Source organism: Papaver somniferum, chromosome 10 (assembly GCF_003573695.1).
Source record: "Papaver somniferum cultivar HN1 chromosome 10, ASM357369v1, whole genome shotgun sequence".
In the NCBI taxonomy this organism is placed as follows: domain Eukaryota; kingdom Viridiplantae; phylum Streptophyta; class Magnoliopsida; order Ranunculales; family Papaveraceae; genus Papaver; species Papaver somniferum.
Genome location: NC_039367.1, coordinates 90,663,961 through 90,684,501, shown reverse-complemented (window position 1 = coordinate 90,684,501; position 20,541 = coordinate 90,663,961). Strand labels below are relative to the sequence as shown.

Sequence of the window (20,541 nt, the reverse complement as noted above, 5' to 3'; positions counted from 1 at the left end):
AACACTTTAATTAGTTATATCCAGTCGATGTGCCATTTCCAAATTATCCTTATCGAATTCATCTTCTTTTTATCCACTGTCTTTTTAAAGCTTACCAACCTCCAGAACTTCAAATAAATTGACTAAGCATATCATATTAAATTCTTTTCATCGTTTACTGTCCTGTTAAAATTTGTCCGTCTTTCATAAATAAAAAACTTATGAAAATAACATTCCTGAATTCCGATAATTATACAGATTACATGTGATGATAAAATTGGATCTTATGTAGCACTAATGCGCCTAAAATGATCACTTGTCCGCACCAAACTCGCGCGACTCTTGTGGGCGCACATCTTCGTGTGACATACACCGATGACATCCCATTTATATGTCACACACTATGTCAATATGCATGTACGCTAATAATGTATGAAATTTTTGTATGTGTACTATTTCATTGGTATATATATGCTTATTCTTACACAAATTTGTTACTATTTTTCAACAATTTATTAGCACTGGGAGAAAAAATTACATTCATAATATACATGTTTTAGAAATATCACTAACTTCATAATGTGTCCACGTCCTAGTTTTTTGAGAATTCGACCGTATCCGTGTCGCCGTACCCGTGTACGCGCCAGTGCTAACATTGCCGATTAATACCTGCAAGCCCAACTCAGATTCTTACATCCCTTTGGGTATATACTAGCCCGCTTATATTGAGCCCAAACAAATAAGTCCAATAAACCCAAACCCTAGTATATCAATGTCGCTAACCCCCTCATATTTATTCCAACATCTTCTCTTCCTCCAGCCTTTCCCCACAGAGAGCAAAGTTTCAGAGGAGCTTAGGGTTTCTGCAACTGCGAAGAACTAACAATGGTAAATCTCTACCCTTCCCCTCTCTCTTTATTCAAGCTCCAGATCTAATCAATAGCAAAGAAACCCTAGTTTTTTTTTTTCATCTTCATCTTCTTCTTCTTTATTTTGATCTTTAAAATGATGATAAACAGGGAAAAGGTACAGGAAGTTTCGGTAAGAGGAGGAACAAGACTCACACACTCTGTGTAAGGTGTGGTCGTCGTAGTTATCATCTCCAGAAGAGTAGATGTGCTGCTTGCGGTTACCCTGCTGCTCGTCTCAGGAAATGTAAAGTTTCTTCTCATTCATTTGTTTCTTCTATGATTTGATTTTTATCTTCAAGTTTTTTATATATCATCTCTCTGTGTTGTATATAGTTAACTGGAGTGAGAAGGCTTTGAGGAGGAAGACTACTGGAAGTGGTAGGATGCAGTACTTGCGTAATGTTCCTCGCAGATTCAAGAGTGGATTCAGAGAAGGTATAGTACATAATCAGATGCATTAGATTATGGGTTTTTATAATTTCTGAATATTATTTTGGTTTGTGTTGTGGGTGTCCTGATTTAGGGTTTAATTTTGGGGGTTTTGGTTTAGGTACTCAAGCTGCACCCAGGAAGATTGGAGCATCTTCATCAACTTAAACAGAAGAGTTTTGAAGGAGGAAACATTTGTGGGTAGTAATTTTGATAGTTTGTTTTAGACATTAGTTCTGTTATCTATAAAAGACCAAGAATGTCTAGTTATTTGCTTAAACAATGTTGTTGCAGTAGATGTTCCCTTATCTTGAGATTATTGATGGATGGGTATTTTGATTTCTTTTGCATTATGGAAAATGTTGGGCCCTCATTTTGATATAGATGTTTACTTGGAAGTAAGGAATTAGTGAATTGCTATTAGAATGCTATGCAATTTCAACATATATAGTTTGATTTATGATTGACTTTGCCGAGTGAACCTGGAATAGTACGTCTTTAATGCTTGTTCCATGCGATTCTTGTGTTTACTTTGTAAAGTTGGGAGTATACATGATACAATGTTTTGTGTCTGGTTGGGCTTTGACAGTTCATTGTTATATCATTTTGTATATTATTGATTGTAGTGTTGGTTCTGAAATTTGGTGAAAGAGCTTAAATATGAGTTAGTGTTGGTTGAATTTGATTTTCAGTGATGAGCAGGGTTGATTGAAAACATTAGTTCACAATTCTTTGTTTTGGAGGTTGATTAGATGATCTAGCACTTAAGTCTGATTGGAACGAACTTGCTAGATTGCCTGTTTAGTATACTGTCTAGGTCTTGTCTATTTTGAATTTTGCAATGGTATTAGTCTTTTAAAATGATTGCTATTCATGTCATAGTTGCCTGAAGTGACCGGTTCAGAACTCACGCAGGATATTAGTTGTCAGAGATAGAAATATACAAGTTCTATGATTCTCAATAGGTGAAATGGTTTGATTTTTGAAAACATTAGTTCACAATTCTTTGTTTTATAGGTTGGTTAGATGATGCCCCAATCAATCTTGCACTCAATTCTCATTGGAGCGAGATTGCCTGTGTAGTATAATGTCAAGGCCTATCCATTGCAATGGATACTTCTTCTCAGTCTTTTATGATTGCTATTCATGTCATACTTGCCTGAAGTGACCGGTTCAGAACTCATGCAGGATATTAGTTGTCAGATAGAATGCTAAAGTTGTATGATTTTCAAAGATGAATGGGGTTTGATTGAATTAGATTTCTGAAAATATTAGTCTCACAGTTCCTTGTTTTGGATGCACAAATTGATTGAACACTTGGTCTGATGGGAACTAACTTGTTAGATTGTCTGTTTTGTATAGCATCCTAGGCATATCTATTCTGAGATATCTATTTTTTCAATGGGTATTTCTTAGTCTTTTAACATGAAACATGAAGCCTGCATCACACTTGCCTCAAGAGACAGTTGACAACTCATGCAGGATATACTTGCAATGGGTATTTATCACTTGTTAGTCGTTAGCCTGCATGAACATAATTGCCTGTGGGTATGTTGTTCTGAAGCACCTGTGGGTATGTGGTTCTGAAGTACAGATTAGAACCACATATTTTTCAGTCAGCTTAAAGTCTAGTGGCTGATGTAGAATACTGAATTAATATTAATATTGCTCGTGGATTACATATATCTTTATCTTTGTTTAGCTGTTTACAAACATTGTTTAGCTGTTAGTTGTTGCATCTGAATATCAGTGTGTTGTGAGAAATTCAGAGAATTACTTTTCACCCTCACAATTCAGAGAATTACTTTTCACCCTCACAATTGTGCTGCGAGGTTTAACTTGCAGACTTGGAAGTGGTTGTTTGAAGCATTTATTTCATCACGGACTCAAGTCTTTACCTTGCAAACCTAAGCTGAGTTCATGGAATCTGCCATTTACCTTGCCAGTCTTTCTACCTAGAAAGGTTGGAGACTGCATTATGCTATGGCAAAGGCAGATCCTTCAACATAATTTCTGCATATGGTTCACAATCCTGGGGAATGTACGGTTCCTTAACATAATTTCGATGTGTGGTTCACTATCTAGCGGAAAGCACAGAGAAAATTATAATACAGTAAAACATCTATAAAATAATAGGTTTGGGACCCCCGAAATCCTATTATTTTAAAGAGATATTACTTAATCGATAAAATAATAATTTATTATTTTATATATATAATTATATATTAATTTAAAAAATAATTTTTAATTTAAAACATTTTTTTTGGAAAAACGAGAATTTTCATATTTAATATCTTAGGATAAATGCCGAAATATTTTTAAAAGCAAAAAATATAGAAAAAATAAAAAGAACATTAACGGAAATATTTTTAGAACAACATGCATTTGTTTTTAAAGTAATAAATCTTATTAATTTTCATGAAAAAAGATTTTTATACAGAAATTTTTTGTATTTAACGTACAATTTACAATTCAATTTAGTCACAAACAATACAAACTTCTAAATCACTAGGATGGCTTGAAAAAAATTTTGAATCATATTTTGAGTAAATTTAACGTGTATGAAAATTATTTTTTATTTTCTAATGGAATTATTATTTTATATAATATTTGAGACCTATTAATGTTTAAGGGGAACTTTTGAAATGTATTATATTATAATTTTATCGAATTTATTATTTTAGCACTAAGTGCCCGAGTCAAGACTGGAAAATTTTATTATTTTAACGAGACTATTATATTATCGAGTATTATTTTAAAAAAGTTTTACTGTATGTTGATTATGATGACAATGTGAGACACCCATTAGTGTCGCTAGAAGGATCAAGTCAACTTAGCCCATAAATGGAATACTTTTGAAGTTGTGGATTCCTATAATAGTTTAGTCTGTCTTTACAATTATTCCTCAACTATTATTTGTAACCCCATAACTAAAGAATATGTTCATCTTCCAGAGCTGAAACACTGTCTAGGTTTTGGTTACCTTGTTTCAACCAATGTGTATAAAATTGTTAGCATAAATAAGTTAGTACGGGAAGCTGTAGAAGTCTCGGTATACACTCTTGGCAGTGGCAATGGATGGCGAAATGTTGGAAAACTCAACTCTGAATTTAAGTCACTTGTTGTCGTTCTAGGTGTCCATGCAAATGGAGCTCTTTATTGGATGTTCAAGGAGAAGCGAAAGATTGCGGCCTTCCATTTGGCTGATGAAAAGTTTCATGAAGTTTCAGTACCCCCAGTTCCACAACGTCGCTGCTGGAATCAATTCATGAAACAACTTACACTTGTTAGGTCTTTGGGTGATCATCTGATGTGTGCCAATTTTATAATTTGTTTGATCATATTTCTATGCAAAGGGATTGGTCTTATGACACATGGTTATTAGTTACACAGAGAATCTGTTCAAGATGAATATCCATTAATGAAATGTTGAAGATTACAGTAGCAGAAACAAAAGTGAAAAATAAGAGGAGGTTATTCTCGTCTCTCTCTTACAGACACTAAAACACAGATGTAGAATTAATATCTGTGAGAGGAAAACTAACATACATGATGAGTGCCAAATAATGTATATATTTATCCCTTTTTGTTGGCATTTTAACTCATCTTTTGTGCATTAATTCTACATTTTATCCCATATTCTGTATTTTCATTGTTTTCAAGAATAAATATTTTTATTAATTAATTTTGCATTTTTAGGTAATAAATAAAGTCTGGATGACTTGCGGAGCAAAAAGAGCAGAAAAGTGGTGAAAAGCCGGGAGAAATTACGCAGGGAGGCCGCAAAGAATGGAGCGCACGTCCAAAAAGCTGGAAATGGGCTCAAGAAGAAGAAAGTTGTTCTTAAAGAAGAAGTGGGCTCAAGGTTTTCCAAGCCCAAACTCATTTCCCAAATCCATACCCGTTTGCGTCTTCAGCCGTCAGATCAGTTCTCAGAAGCATCTGACGGTCGCTCCCTTGCTGTACATCGAAGTTTGATATCTCCGCCTAACACTACAACACCTAACTCCATCTGGCGTCGTTGATTTTGTTGTATTATATAATCCAGCGGTCGCTACAAGCTTCACTCCATCTCGCCGTCAGATTGTTCTGCCATCTTCCCATCCATCGGTCCAGCTTCGCGAAACATCAAAATCCTCTTGATGGACCCGCCTCACACCCTAGCGACCGAGCACCTACACCCCAAACAAACGCACCCTTCCCCTTTCTCCATCGAACCCATCTCCTCCATCACCCCCCTCTGCAGAACCACCATACCCCGTACCACCACCATGTCCGTCTCCATCACCACCACCTCACCCCAAATCACTCCACTATTTTCTCCCCAACTCTACTCTACCTAAGCCCATCATCACCATCACGTACCATCTCTTTAGCATCACTAATAACCTCAATTTCTCATCTCTCTGCTCACTGAAACCCTAGGTGAGAAATTGGGGATATAAGTGATGATTAAAGCATCAATTGGAGCATGGGAGGAACGAGAAGAAGCAGGAGAAGAGTGGGTCGACGAGATGGAGCGAGTATCTCATCAACAGTAGGTAAATCAATTTCACCAAACCCTAGTTCTACTGATTTTGGGGGAAAATTGGGGGAAAACCCAATGATGTGTAATGGGTATAAATTGATGTTATGTGAAGTGTGTAGGGGACACTGTATATCTCTCTGGACTAGCCAGTAGAGAATTTGCCACAAAATTTTAATGCATTTCAAATTTCAGTGCTTATCAGTGACAGTTGAGTATTGCATATGTTCTTGGTTATCTGATATGTTGCTAAATGTGTATGAATTATCTATGTTAATGTATGTATGTTGCCATAATATGGTTAGCATGAGCTAATCAGCTTCAGGCCAAGGCTCAGTGAAGCCTTGTGCACTGTCAAGTGTAAATGAGCTAGGATAGTTACTTCCTTGTATGTTTTGATTGTGCAAATGAGAGATGCCAATGCTCATAGAGCCTGTGATTGGCTGTACTGTCAAAAGACAGCCAATGCTAGGGGTAGACTAGTGAGCAAGTTGGTGTTCTTCCATTTCTAGATGAATGCTTAGGAACAAACATAACCTAGAAACATGTCATTTGATTAGGACACAAGGTGGATCATAAGCCTTGGCTTACCCACCAATTCCCTCTTAGTAATTTACATTTTCAGTTCTAAGTTTGCTTCCTGATCAGTCATTTTCTTCAGTTACTTTTCTTGCCTTTCATTTTCTTGCACTTTGTAGCTACTGTGCACTGAAGTCAGTGCACTGAACTCACCCTGCCCTTGGCTGCCAAGCCTTGGTTATTTGCTGCTTTTCTTGGCTGTTTCTTTCCCTGCTGTGGTTCTTGTCTGTATGCCATATTGCTCTGCCTTGCATCATCACTACACACTTTAGCTAGGAAAACTTCTTGTATGCTCCTCTCCCTGTGGACAAACCCCTACTCACCCTTTTATTACAAATCTTGGCCTTGTATACTTGCAAGTGTTTTGTGTGCTCCCCATTTTCACACCAAGTTTTTGGCGCCGCTGCCGGGGAGCTGGCTGCCATATTTTTGAAGTTTTCATAGCTGTTGTGGCCTTGTTGTGCTTGCCTAGTTGTGTGTGTTCATTGCTATCTTGTTCACTTGCTAACTGCTGCTGGAGCTGTGCATTATTTGTTGTTGCTACCAAGCCTGCTGCCAAGCCAACTGGGCTGCCAACTGAAGCTGTCAACTGGGCTTGTGCAACCTCTGCTGCTGGGCTCTGATCCAACCTTTGCTGCTGGGCTTGAACCAACTGAGCTGGGCTTAGTAACTCTGCTCTGGGCTTCACCAAGTGCTGCTGGGCTTGCATCCTTTGTTGCTGGGCTTCGTTGCTGCTGCTGCTGGGCTCTGCTCCACCTGTTGCTGCTGGGCTTGGACGTGAGCTGCTTAGGACGATCCTAAAGCCCAACTGGGCTGTGCAACTAAAAGGGGACTAAAAGCCTATTTTTGGGCTTCCCTCCAAAAACAAGTAAGCCTAACCCATGAGTTAACCCACTTGGGCCTCATTTAAATTCAAATTGGGCTTGTAATAATTAATTTAATTATTTATTTGGGATTGTAATAATTTTTATTTTCTTTTTCTTTTTTTTATATTTGGGACTGTAATTATTTTTTTTTTTTTTTTTTTTTTTTCTTTTATTTTTTTTTTTTTTTCTTTTATGGGTTTGTCTTAATTTATTATTATTGTTTTTATTTTCTTTTATGAGTTGGTTATGTATTTATGCTAGGTTTAGTTCAAAATTTTTTTTTCAAAGCCCAAATTTTTAAACCAAAAACAAAACCCCTTCTTTAAACCAAAACCCATTCAAAACCAAATCTTCATAACCCTTGTGGGCCAAATTGTTTCCGATTGCTCTGTCTGACCAACATGTTAGTTAAGGTACCTACTAGGACATGATTGTGACCTACAGAGACCAGACAAACAGACTTGTTAGAATTAACCCAGACGAACCTATCGAAATTCTAAGTTCTGAGGGAGACAGTCCAGATCAACCAGAAACAATGGGAGAACCCCGTACCCTCAAGGATTATATGTACCCAACTAGAGCCAGTCAACCTTCTTGTATTGTGCTACCCGAGGCTAATGGCCATTATGAGCTGAAATCAAGCACAATACAGATGCTTCCTATTTTTAGAGGTGTTGAGAATGAAAACCCGTACCACCACGTGAGAGAATTCGAGGAAATTTGTGGAACTCTGCGTTTCACTCAAATGACCGACGAAACCCTGAAGTTAAGGCTTTTTCCTTTCTCCCTGAAAGATAAGGCAAAGGCCTGGCTCTATGCTTTACAGCCTCAATCCATCATGACATGGGATGACCTCATAAAGGAGTTTTTCAAAAAGTTTTTCCCGAACCACAAGACTGCGACAATTCGTCAAAGTCTGAATAGCTTTGTGCAATTAGAAGGTGAGACCTTAGCTAGATACCTGGAGAGATTCAATGAATTATTGCTCCAATGTCCCCATCATGGTTTTGAAAAATGGAGACTTGTGCAAATTTTGTATGAAGGTCTAGATGTGTCCACCCGAACAACGGTTGAGTCGATGTGTAATGGTCTATTCGTAGATAAAACTGCTGACGCGTCTTGGGACTTCTTGATTGAAGTAGCTGAAAAGACGCAACAGTGGGAATCCATCCGTGAAACCAGAAAGACTACATCCGAAGCAAAGGCTTTTAGGATTGAAGCGGATTTTGAGGGTAGAGCAAACATGGCATCAATAGTTAGGAGATTAGAAGAGTTAGAACTACATAAAAATTCAAAACCTTCCACCACTACTCTCCGAGAACATGTCGCTTCGTCTGTTTGTGCTGCTTGTAACGACCCCAACCATCAATTCCAAAATTGTCCAGATTTGCTTGCAGTCCAGGAGTCTAGGCTTGAACAGGCACATGCCATGTTTCAAAAACCAGAGCATAACCCTTATTCACAGACCTACAATCCAGGATGGAGAAACCACCCTAACTTTTCATGGTCAAAAGGACCCACTCAAGGAGGACCATCTCAACCCAATCAGAGCTATCAAAACAATCAGGGATATCAGAACAATCAAGGTTATCAACACCCGAGAAACCCTCAACAACAATCAAACTCTCAACAACAATCATATCCTCAACACAATACGACAAGAGATTATCCACCCTAGAGGAAATGTTCCAGAGTTTGATGCAAAGTCAGAAAAATCTAGATCAAAAGATGGATCAAATATGTGAGAGAGAAAAGGGTAAACTTCCGAGCCAACCCCAACAAAATCCAAAGAGGATATTTCAAACAGGCACAACATCCTGCACTGAAACCTCACCTGATCAAATCCATGCCATTACCACCCTCCGAAGTGGTAAAGTCATCGAGAACAACGTAGGCGAACCTAATGAATCTGATACAAATTCCACACTGTCTCCACAACCCCAGAAAACCAAAGAATCTGAGCAAGTTGGAAAATCTGACAATTCTACTGCTGTGAATGTCCCTTTGCCAACTCATCTTCCTGTTGCCCCATTTCCTCAAAGATTGATCTATCAACAGAAAAGTACCCATTACAATGAGATGTTAGATCTGTTCAAGAGAGTCAACATCAACATTCCTTTTCTTGAAGCAATCAAGCAAATCCCTGCTTATGCCAAATTCCTCAAAGACTTGTGTACTCAAAAGCGCAAGCTCAATGTGCAAAAACGTGCTTTCTTAGCTGAGCAGGTGAGTTCCATCATTCTGAACAAAACTCCACCCAAGTTTAGGGATCCAGGATGTCCAACAATTTCTTGCACTATAGGAGAACACACGGTCAATAAAGCGTTATTAGACCTAGGTGCAAGTGTTAACCTACTGCCATATTCTGTTTATGAGCAGTTAGGTCTTGGGGAGTTGAAACCAACATCTATCACTCTACAACTGGCAGACCGATCTGTCAAGATTCCTCGTGGAGTGGTCGAAGATGTTTTGATCAAGGTTGACAAATTCTATTTTCCCGTAGACTTCATTGTCTTAGACACTCAACCTGTACAAAACCCAGACTGTCACATTCCTGTCATCTTAGGACGTCCTTTCTTGGCTACGTCCAACGCGATCATAATTGTCGGAATGGAGTGTTAAAACTGTCTTTTGGTAACATGACGGTAGAATTGAATGTGTTCGATATTAGTCAACAACCTGTGAATCTTGATGATGATGATGTGCATGAAGTTAATATGATTGAAGGATTAATGCAAGATTCGTTGACTAACATTCTATCCGTCGACCCCTTTCAAGCATGTATGGAGAACTTTAACCCTGATTCCTATGATGATGCATACTGTAGTGACGTCCTATCTCTGCTCGAATCTGTACCTCAAATGGACGTCACTGAAAGGAAATATGAAGTGGAACCACCCCTACTCTCTGATTCCAAGCTTATTCCATCCATTGTTGAGCCACCCAAGCTTGAATTGAAAACATTGCCTAGTACGTTGAAGTACGCATTCCTAGGTTCTTCTGATACTTTACCTGTCATTATTTCATCATGTTTAACACGGAACAGGAAAGAAAGTAAGCTTTTAGAAGTACTTAAGGAACACAAAGAGGCCTTAGGATGGACCATCTCAGATCTCAAAGGAATTAGTCCCACCATTTGCATGCACCACATTAACCTTGAAGAGAATGCCAAACCATCGAGGGAAATGCAAAGGAGACTTAATCCTAACATGAGAGATGTAGTCAAAGGAGAGATCCTGAAACTACTTGATGCGGGTATCATATACCCAATTCCCGATAGCAAATGGGTTAGTCCCATTCAAGTTGTGCCTAAGAAGTCAGGCATTACTGTTGTTCAGAACGACAAGAATGAATTAGTCCCTACTCGTACAACCACAGGATGGCGAGTATGCATCGACTACAGGAAGTTGAACACAGTAACAAGGAAGGATCACTTCCCGCTCCCTTTCATTGACCAAATGCTAGAACGTGTGTCTGGACACAGTCACTACTGTTTTCTAGATGGCTTTTCCGGTTATAACCAAATTCACATTGCTCCGGAAGATCAGGAAAAAACTACATTCACGTGTCCATTTGGGACGTTTGCTTATAGACGTATGCCCTTCGGGTTGTGTAATGCACCTGCTACTTTTCAGCGTTGCATGATGAGCATTTTTTCTGACATGATAGATAGTTTTCTCGAGATCTTTATGGATGATTTCTCTGTTTTTGGTTCCTCGTTTGACGAATGTTTGAAGCATCTTGCCCTCGTGATATCAGATGTAAAGAAAAGAACCTTGTTCTAAATTGGGAAAAATGCCATTTTATGGTGAATTCAGGAATAGTTCTAGGACACATCATCTCAGAAAAGGAATTGAAGTGGATAAAGCTAAAGTTGACCTCATTCAACATCTACCACAACCTTGCTCTGTGAAGGAGATCAGATCATTTCTAGGTCATGCTGGTTTTTACCGGCGATTCATCAAAGATTTCAGCAAAATCTCCAGACCTCTGTGCAGTCTTCTCTCCAAAGATGTTGCCTTCAATTTCGATGCTGCTTGTGAAGGCATGGGAGGAATTAAAAACCCTTCTCACCACCGCTCCTATAGTCCGACCACCCGATTGGAAGCTTCCGTTCGAACTTATGTGTGATGCCTCTGATTATGCTGTTGGTGCTGTTTTAGGACAGCGAGTTGATAGACTACCATATGTGATATACTATGCTAGCAAAACCCTTAATGATGCCCAACTCAATTATTCAACTACCGAGAAGGAATTGCTTGCCGTCGTTTTCGCATTAGACAAGTTTAGATCTTATCTGATAGGGTCTAAGATCATCATATACACAGACCATGCGGCTTTGAAGTATCTTCTTTCCAAGAAGGATGCTAAAGCTCGCCTTATTCGATGGATACTCTTATTACAGGAATTCGATCTCGAAATCCGTGATAAGAAAGGTTGTGAGAATGTGGTTGCTGATCATTTGTCTAGATTAACTTTAGAGTCTATTGATGAATTGAGCTGATTAGAGAATCATTCCCAGATGAACAGCTGATGTCTATCTCAGACCTTCCTTGGTTTGCTGATATTGTTAACTACCTCGCGCTACAGGTAGGATGCCCTCACGTTGGTCGAGACAAGACCGCTCTAAATTCCTGGCTGAAGTCAAACATTTCCTTTGGGATGACCCATATTTGTTTAAGTACTGTCCAGACCAAATCATTAGGAGATGTCCCCAACACTGAACAGAAAGATGTGATATCTTTCTGTCATGACCAAGCATGTGGAGGCCATTTCAGTGCCAAGAAAACCGCTGCAAAGATCTTGCAGTGTGGATTCTATTGGCCATCATTGTTCAAGGATTGCCATGATTATTGTGTTGCTTGTGAACGCTGTCAAAAGCTAGGAAGCATTTCGAGGAGAAACATGATGCCATTGAACCCCATTTTGATTGTGGAGATTTTTGATGTTTGGGGGATAGACTTCATGGGTCCATTTCCCATGTCTGACAGCAAGTTGTACATCCTAGTCGCAGTTGATTACGTTTCTAAGTGGGTAGAAGCCATAGCAACCAGAACAAATGACCACAAGGTGGTACTTTCATTTCTAAAGGAAACATATTTGCACGTTTTGGTACCCCTAGAGCTATCATCAGTGACGGCGGTTCACATTTTCGTAACAAGTACTTTGAGTCTTTAGTACGCAAGTATGGCATAACTCACAAGGTTGCTACTCTCGTACCACCCTCAGACTAGTGGACAAGTGGAAGTGTCTAATAGGGAAATTAAGCACATTCTGGAGAAGACGGTCAACCCGTCCAGGAAAGATTGGTCATTGAGATTGAATGATGCTTTGTGGGCCTATAGAACAGCTTATAAGACACCAATTGGCATGTCCCCCTATCGTCTAGTGTATGGAAGCCGTGCCATCTACCTGTGGAATTAGAACATCGTGCCTACTGGGCAATCAAAGAGCTGAACTTTTCTCTGGACGAAGCTGGAATTCAAAGGAAACTTCAACTCAACGAGTTGGAAGAATTGAGAAATGAGGCTTATGACAGTGCCAAGCTGTACAAGCAAGATGAAGATGATTTCATGAAGCGTATTCTACGCAAATCCTTCACTCCTGGTCAGAAAGTCTTGCTGTATGACTCCCGATTACATCTTTTTCCAGGAAAACTGCGTTCCAGATGGAAGGGTCCGTACCTAGTACGCACAGTTTTTCCTCATGGAGCTGTAGAGCTGGAGGATGTCTCCAACAAGAACGTTTTCAAAGTCAACGGGCAGAGATTAAAGCCATTCCTTGAGCCATTTCCACCCGACATTGAAACAACCAACCTGGAGGACCCAGTCTATGTGGACTAAACTGGTCCACTCTTTCCCTAAATAACCAAAAAGTTTTCCAAATTTCCCTAAAAACCAAAATTTTTCGTTTTCCCATCAAAACCAAATGTTTCCCAACAAAACCAAATTTTTTCCAAAAAGTCCAATCCCATTAAAAACCAAATTTTCTTGTAGATAATGTGTTAGTTAAATTTCCTTTTGTATATATTTGTGCTCATCCATTGTGACTCCTAATATGATGGATTTTTGCCTTGAATAACGGAGTTTTAATCGAGTTCGCCGTACAATCGGGTATTCTCTCTCCTTTTACTCTACTCAGCATGTTCCTCTTCATATATTGTTTTATAATTCTTTCCATATTTTGAAACATTGAGGACAATGTTTAGTTTAGGTTTGGGGGTATAGAGTAGATACCATGATAATTTGCCATAATTGAAAACGAACTCCTTCTTTTGAAAAAATTGAAAAATTCAAAATTAAAAAAAAAAAAAAATTAAAAAAAAAATCATAAAAATGGAGCTCATTTACCTTGAAATGTTGACTCTTGTGCAAATATGTATTTATTAGGAGTCTTAGTCTAGATATTTAGGCACCCTGATTCTAGCACAATTCACATAGTGATAAGAAATTTGCACGCGCACGATCTACCAATACATGTATGGCCTCGATCTTCAAGGTGTTTGATAGGAAGTTACGATTGCCAATCACTTTAGAATACTGAACGAAACTTGACTAGCTTGTTCTTTGGTTGGTTGGGATAGAAGGTGGAGGTTACATTAAGAAAGACAACCATCGAATTTAACTGGGTGCATCAAAAAGGGCTACCTCTTGCAAAGTGTCATGTAATTTGTTTCCTTTTGTTATGTATCAAAAGTGTTTCCTTCAAAAAAAAAAAAAAAAAAAAAAAAAATCAAGTATTTATCAATTCCATCATCTCTTGTTCCAAAAATAAAAGAGAATAGTCAATGTAAATAAGAGTCATGTAAAGAGTATCTTTTGTTGTTTTTTGTAATAAGCAAGGAGGGTGTATGCCATTGATGTACAACGCGAGTAATTGTGAAATACCTCCAACTCATTCACAATTCTCGTAAAGTCCGGACAGCTAGCTAGATTTCGACCTCAGTTCTTAGCCTGAGAAACTATCTCTTGGTGATTAGTAGTCATGACTTCAGATCTTTCTTTACACATGTGTAGATACACTTTACACTCTTATCACATGTCTTTTTTTGTTATCAGTGCTAGGATTGTGCCTTCGATAGCTAGATTGACATCTCCATTTTGCTGTGAGCTTAAACTGTTTTGCACATGTCACATTTGATGGAATCTGAGCTTATATTTTGACCTAGAACTTTGTAGGTACGTTCTAAGCAAACCTTCACGAGACTTCAACTCGTCCACTAGGGACACTTAGTGGTTTAAAAGGCTTAGTGCATACGCTAAATGCATTCGAGAGACCAGCGACAGTGGTATAGTTAGGATTTCCTTAGTTTTGTTTTACTTGAGGACAAGTAAAATTCAGGTTTGGGGGTATTTGATGAGTGCCAAATAATGTATATATTTATCCCTTTTTGTTGGCATTTTAACTCATCTTTTGTGCATTAATTCTACATTTTATCCCATATTCTGTATTTTCATTGTTTTCAAGAATAAATATTTTTATTAATTAATTTTGCATTTTTAGGTAATAAATAAAGTCTGGATGACTTGCGGAGCAAAAAGAGCAGAAAAGTGGTGAAAAGCCGGGAGAAATTACGCAAGGAGGCCGCAAAGAATGGAGCGCACGTCCAAAAAGCTGGAAATGGGCTCAAGAAGAAGAAAGTTGTTCTTAAAGAAGAAGTGGGCTCAAGGTTTTCCAAGCCCAAACTCATTTCCCAAATCCATACCCGCTTGCGTCTTCAGCCGTCAGATCAGTTCTCAGAAGCATCCGACGGTCGCTCCCTTGCTGTACATCGAAGTTTGATATCTCCGCCTAACACTACAACACCTAACTCCATCTGGCGTCGTTGATTTTGTTGTATTATATAATCCAGCGGTCGCTACAAGCTTCACTCCATCTCGCCGTCAGATTGTTCTGCCATCTTCCCATCCATCGGTCCAGCTTCGCGAAACATCAAAATCCTCTTGATGGACCCGCCTCACACCCTAGCGACCGAGCACCTACACCCCAAACAAACGCACCCTTCCCCTTTCTCCATCGAACCCATCTCCTCCATCACCCCCCTCTGCAGAACCACCATACCCCGTACCACCACCATGTCCGTCTCCATCACCACCACCTCACCCCAAATCACTCCACTATTTTCTCCCCAACTCTACTCTACCTAAGCCCATCATCACCATCACGTACCATCTCTTTAGCATCACTAATAACCTCAATTTCTCATCTCTCTGCTCACTGAAAATACACTGGACAGGCTGTCAATCCTGCTAACCTACACTTGAACCAATATGACAGTAGCATATAGACTACACTTGGACCAATGAGAGAATGACATCACATAAATTGATGTAAGCAGTAACAATTTTATCTGTTATTAGCCCCCCTCAAGCTGAGTAGAGCTGACTTTGACAGGACTTTCAGCTTGTTTCGTAAAAGAGTAAATCTTGGTCATGACAAGCCCTTTGTGAAGATATCAGCAGCTTGATCAATAGTAGAGATGTAAGAAATGGAAAGGTCTTTGGACTGAACCATTTTTGTGACAAAGTTGTAGTCAATTTACAAATGCTTCATTCTTGAGTGAAAGACAAGATTTGAAGAGTAAGAGATTGCACTAATATTGTCACATAGCATTGAAGGAGAAGTAGGGAGAAAAATGTGTAAATATCTGAGAAGTTTGCCAACCCATAAAACTTCAGTTGCATAATTGGAAGACTCCTAAACTCTACCTCAGTAGAAGATCTGGCAAATGAATTTTGTCTTTTACTAGACCAAGAAATAGGGCTTGAGCCAAAAAAGATGCAATAACCTCCTGTACGTCTTATAGAATCAGGATCACCAACCTAGTCTGCATCACTGAAGCCATGAACAACACTCAAACCCTTGCTGAATAAAATGCCATAATCAATGGTACCTTTAATGTATCTTAGGATCCTCTTAGCAACAATAAGATGCTCAGTTATAGGTTTTTGCATGTGTTGGCAGACTTGATTTACAGCAAAGCTGATTTCTGGTCTGGTCCATGTAAGATACTGAAGAGCACCAACAAGAGATCTGTAAGAAGTAGGATCTGCAAGTAGTGTACTTGAGGCAACAAGTAATTTGCAGTTGGGAACAACAAGTGAGGAGCATGGCTTAACACCAGCCATGTCATACTTTTCAAGAAGATCAATAACATACTTTATTTGTGACATGAAAAGACCAGAATCATTCCTCTTAACTTCCAGACCCAAAAAATAGTGCAGAGAACCTAAATTTTTTATACTGAAATGCGCATGCATATTAGATATAAGTTCCTGATAGTAAGATTTAGAGTTACATGTTAGCAGAATGTCATCAACATAGACAAGAAGAACGGTAATTCTTAAGCCTGATTTTTGAACAAATAAGGATGAATCTGCAGCAGATGGCTTGAAATTATAGGATAGTAGAACTTTTTGTAGCTTGTCATACCAAGCTCTAAGTGCTTGCTTTACCCCATAGAGAGATTTGTGAAGTTTGCACACATAAGTAGGATGCTTAGGATCAATGAGACCAGGAGGCTGTGTCATATAAACTTCTTCTGAGAGATCTCCAAGCAAGAAAGCATTGATAACATCCATCCGAGCAATGTTCCAGTTGAAGTTAACTGCAAGAGAAATAACAACTCTAATTGTTGTTGGTTTGTCAACATGGCTGAATGTTTCAGAACAATCAATGCCTAGCTTCTTGTTGATGAAACCCTTTTGCAGCAAGCCTGGATTTAAATTTATCTATAGAGCCATCAGAGTTGTGCTTAATCCTGAATACCCACTCACAGCCTACAAAATTTTGTGAAGGATGGTACTAAAGACCAAGTACCTGCAGTTTGCAAAACATTGAATTCTGCATGTAGAGGTGGTCTCCATTCAGGACACTTCAGAGATTGAGATATACAAGTTGGTAAAGAAGGACTTTGAGACTTCAATAATGAGGCTGATAAAATGTATTTGGTGGAGTATTGCTTCTTAAAGATACCAGCTTTACTCCTTGTAATCATAGTATGCTTGTTATTTACTTGAGGTGCAGAAGAAGTGTCTGGTGGAACAGGAGAAGTAACTGGTGGTGTATAAGAAGTATCTTGAATAGACACATCATCAGATGAAGTAGAACAACTGAGCAGGAGACACTACAGAAGCATCAGTTGGAGTAACTTTAGAGTGGTTCTTAGTGGCTAACAATGTGAGAAGCAGGAGGAAGAACTTGTTTGAGAGAATACACAACTTCTTGGAATACCACATGTCTAGAAATATAGACTTTACCAGTGGAAATATCTAAGCACCTATAACCTTTATGATTATCAGCATAACCAACAAAAATGCGGGAAACACTTCTAGGTGCTAGTTTATGTGGAGTGTAGGTTTTGATACAAGGGAAACACAAACATCCAAATGATCTGAGAAACGTATAATCAGGCTTCATGAACCTCATAGGGGGATTTAAATTTCAAAGATATGACTGGTAATCTATTGAATGTGAAGTTAGCTATAGTGAAGGCCTCAACCCAAAAGGTAGGAAAAATACCATACTGAAGAAGGAGAATTCTGCCAACATCCACCAAATTAATGCATGTGCTTGGACTCTGCAACACCATTTTTTTCAGGTGTACGGGGACAAGTTATGTCATGCAGAATACCATGAGTAGAGAGAGAGAGAGATCCCAAATCATTGTATATAAACTCACCACCACCATCAATCATGATTGTCTTAATGTAGCATTGTAGATGCTTCTGAATTTGAGTTTTAAATTGATAAAATACCTTTCTGAAGTAAGATTTATCAAACAGAGGAAATATCCAACAGATTTTTGAGAAATCATCAATTATATTCACATAACATTGTATCCAGAGATAGTAGTTACAGGACTTGGACCCCATAGATCAAGATGTAAAGTTTCTAATGGTTGTGAACTACAATGAGTTGAAATGGAAAAAGGAAATTTATGACTTCTTCCTAAATGACAATCATTACAAAATATAGGTGTCCTCATCATAGAAGAAGATAGAGAACTACACACATGTTGCATTATTTGAAAGGATGGGTGAGCAAGTCTCTTGTGCCATACTTCATCAGAAATTGTAGTTGTGACACTAGAAAGAGCTTTGGAGGATGTATCATGCAAAAAATAAAGAGGATATATACCATTATGATGAGGGCCTTGCAAAAGTATCTTCCTATTGGATAAGTCCTTCACAGAGGAACCATCTGAACCAAAGGTTATGGAACAATGATATTCATAAGTAAATCTATGGACAAATAATAAGTTGTGAGAAGATTTTGGAACTGGAAGCACATTTTTGAGATGAAACCTATGATTTGGCGAGGTTTTCAAAGTAAAACCAGAATGAGTAATTCCCATACCTTCACCATTGGCTGCTTGGATTTCTTCAAGTCCTCCATAAGTAGAAACTGCTTGGAGTTTAGAAGGATCAGATGAAATGTGGTTATTGGCTTCTGTATCTTCATACCAAGGGTTGTATCCCAATATATTTGATGAAGCTAACATAGCAGTGAGATGCTGAGGAGTATGAGTGTTGTGATAGGAAAAATTGAGTATATTGTGACATTCAAGAACACTATATCCTGTCTTGTGGAAAATTTGACATAGAATGAGAGTGGATGTGGAGGCAGTGTCTAAGGATGACACAGAATCAGGTGGTCTAGTGGCAGGTGGGAAAGGTGAAGATATAGAAGTAGAGCTTTGACCAAGAAAGAAAGAACCTATGTCTGAAGAAAAACCTCTACCAGATCTTCCAAAACCTCTTGAAAAATTGGGAGTAAAACTATTATATCTTCCACCAATACCTCTACCATAAAATATGAATGAATTCATGTTAGCAGCAAAGGCCTTGTTGGACGATTCAGTAAGCAAATTAGCATTCCTATCACTAACAACAACTTCCTCACTAAGAAGATTGTTATGAAGTTCAATAAAAGTGATAAGAGGATATTTATGACGCACAAAGGTTGCAAACGGAATATAATCAGAGTTGAACGCAACAAGAGTAACTACAACCAATTCTTGATCCTGAGACGAATTCTCTAGTTGCAGCAAGTTGATTGGATAAAGATTTAATTTTTATTAATAAGAGCAGAGACAGTTTTATCACCTTGCTTGAGTGCTAGGAGTTTAGTACGTAACTAAATTGAATAAGTAGTGGAGGATCTTGCAAACCTTGGATTGATGCTAGTCCGGAGTTGATAGGATGTTAAGCAATTTGAGAAGTAGGAAATTACTAAATCTGAAATTATAGAGTGAAACCACATCATGATAGAGGCATCCTCATACATCCAATCAGTGTAAAGTTGATTTTCAATGTTGTTTGCTTGATTCCTGGCATTAGTGAATTGAGGAGGACAAGGATGTGTTCCATAAAGAAAACATTGAATCTTAAATTTGCGAATCACAGGTGACATTAAATTCTTCCAGGTTATGAAATTTTCTTCTTTGAGTTTAAGATTACAAAACTTGTGAGTTGAGATAGAGAAACAGTTGTAATCGAAATACTGGTAGGATTTTCCATTGAAGTTGAAGATGAAGGAAAATCTCATAAAATGAAAAAGAACATATCTAAAAAGATTGCAAATCTTGAAAAAATAAGAAGCGAAAGCAATGAGAATCGAAAAACCTGAGAGATGTGAGAAGATCTCTCAGTCTGATACGATAGTTACACAGAAAATTTGTTCAAGATGATCATCCATTAATGATATGTTGAAGATTACAGTAACAGAAACAAAAGTGAAAAATAAGAGGAGGTTATTCTTCTCCCTCTCTTACACACACTAAAACACAGATGCAAAATTAATATTTGTGAGAGGAAAACTAACGTACACTGGACAGACTATCAATCCTGCTAACCTACACTTGAGCCAATAAGAGAGTGATAACACATAGACTACACTTTAACCATTGAGAGAATGACAACACATAAACTGATGTAAGCATAAACAGTTTTATCTGTTATTAGTTATTAAAGGGAAATTGTATTCATGACATGAATAGGGAGGTAGATTACGAATCAATGAGTTGGAGTAAAGAGTTTAACGTAATAAGGAACCATTTGCCATTACAAATGGTGGTGCAGTTCTGTGTTTCAAATGTAGTTACACAAATCCCACTGTTTATAGTTATGATGAAAAATCGCCATCTCTGGAGATGCTTTTTAGTTTTAAGAAACAGATATTTCCTTCACCATCAACTCACATGAAAACTTTAGTTTCATTGGAAGCTTTAGGAGAATAAAATACGCATATA

At 38.2% G+C, this 20,541-nt stretch overlaps 1 protein-coding gene across 1 annotated transcript; it reads left to right on the top strand.

Moving 5' to 3' along the window:
• The first annotated feature begins 752 nt into the window (after nt 1–752).
• Nucleotides 753–1,758, top strand: LOC113319533 (60S ribosomal protein L37-3-like). The gene is made up of 4 exons (XM_026567785.1): nt 753–867; nt 999–1,134; nt 1,224–1,325; nt 1,441–1,758. The coding sequence occupies exons 1-4, from the start codon at nt 865–867 to the stop codon at nt 1,485–1,487; spliced, it is 288 nt and encodes a 95-aa protein (XP_026423570.1). The 5' UTR covers nt 753–864; the 3' UTR covers nt 1,488–1,758.
• The last annotated feature ends 18,783 nt before the right edge of the window (nt 1,759–20,541 follow it).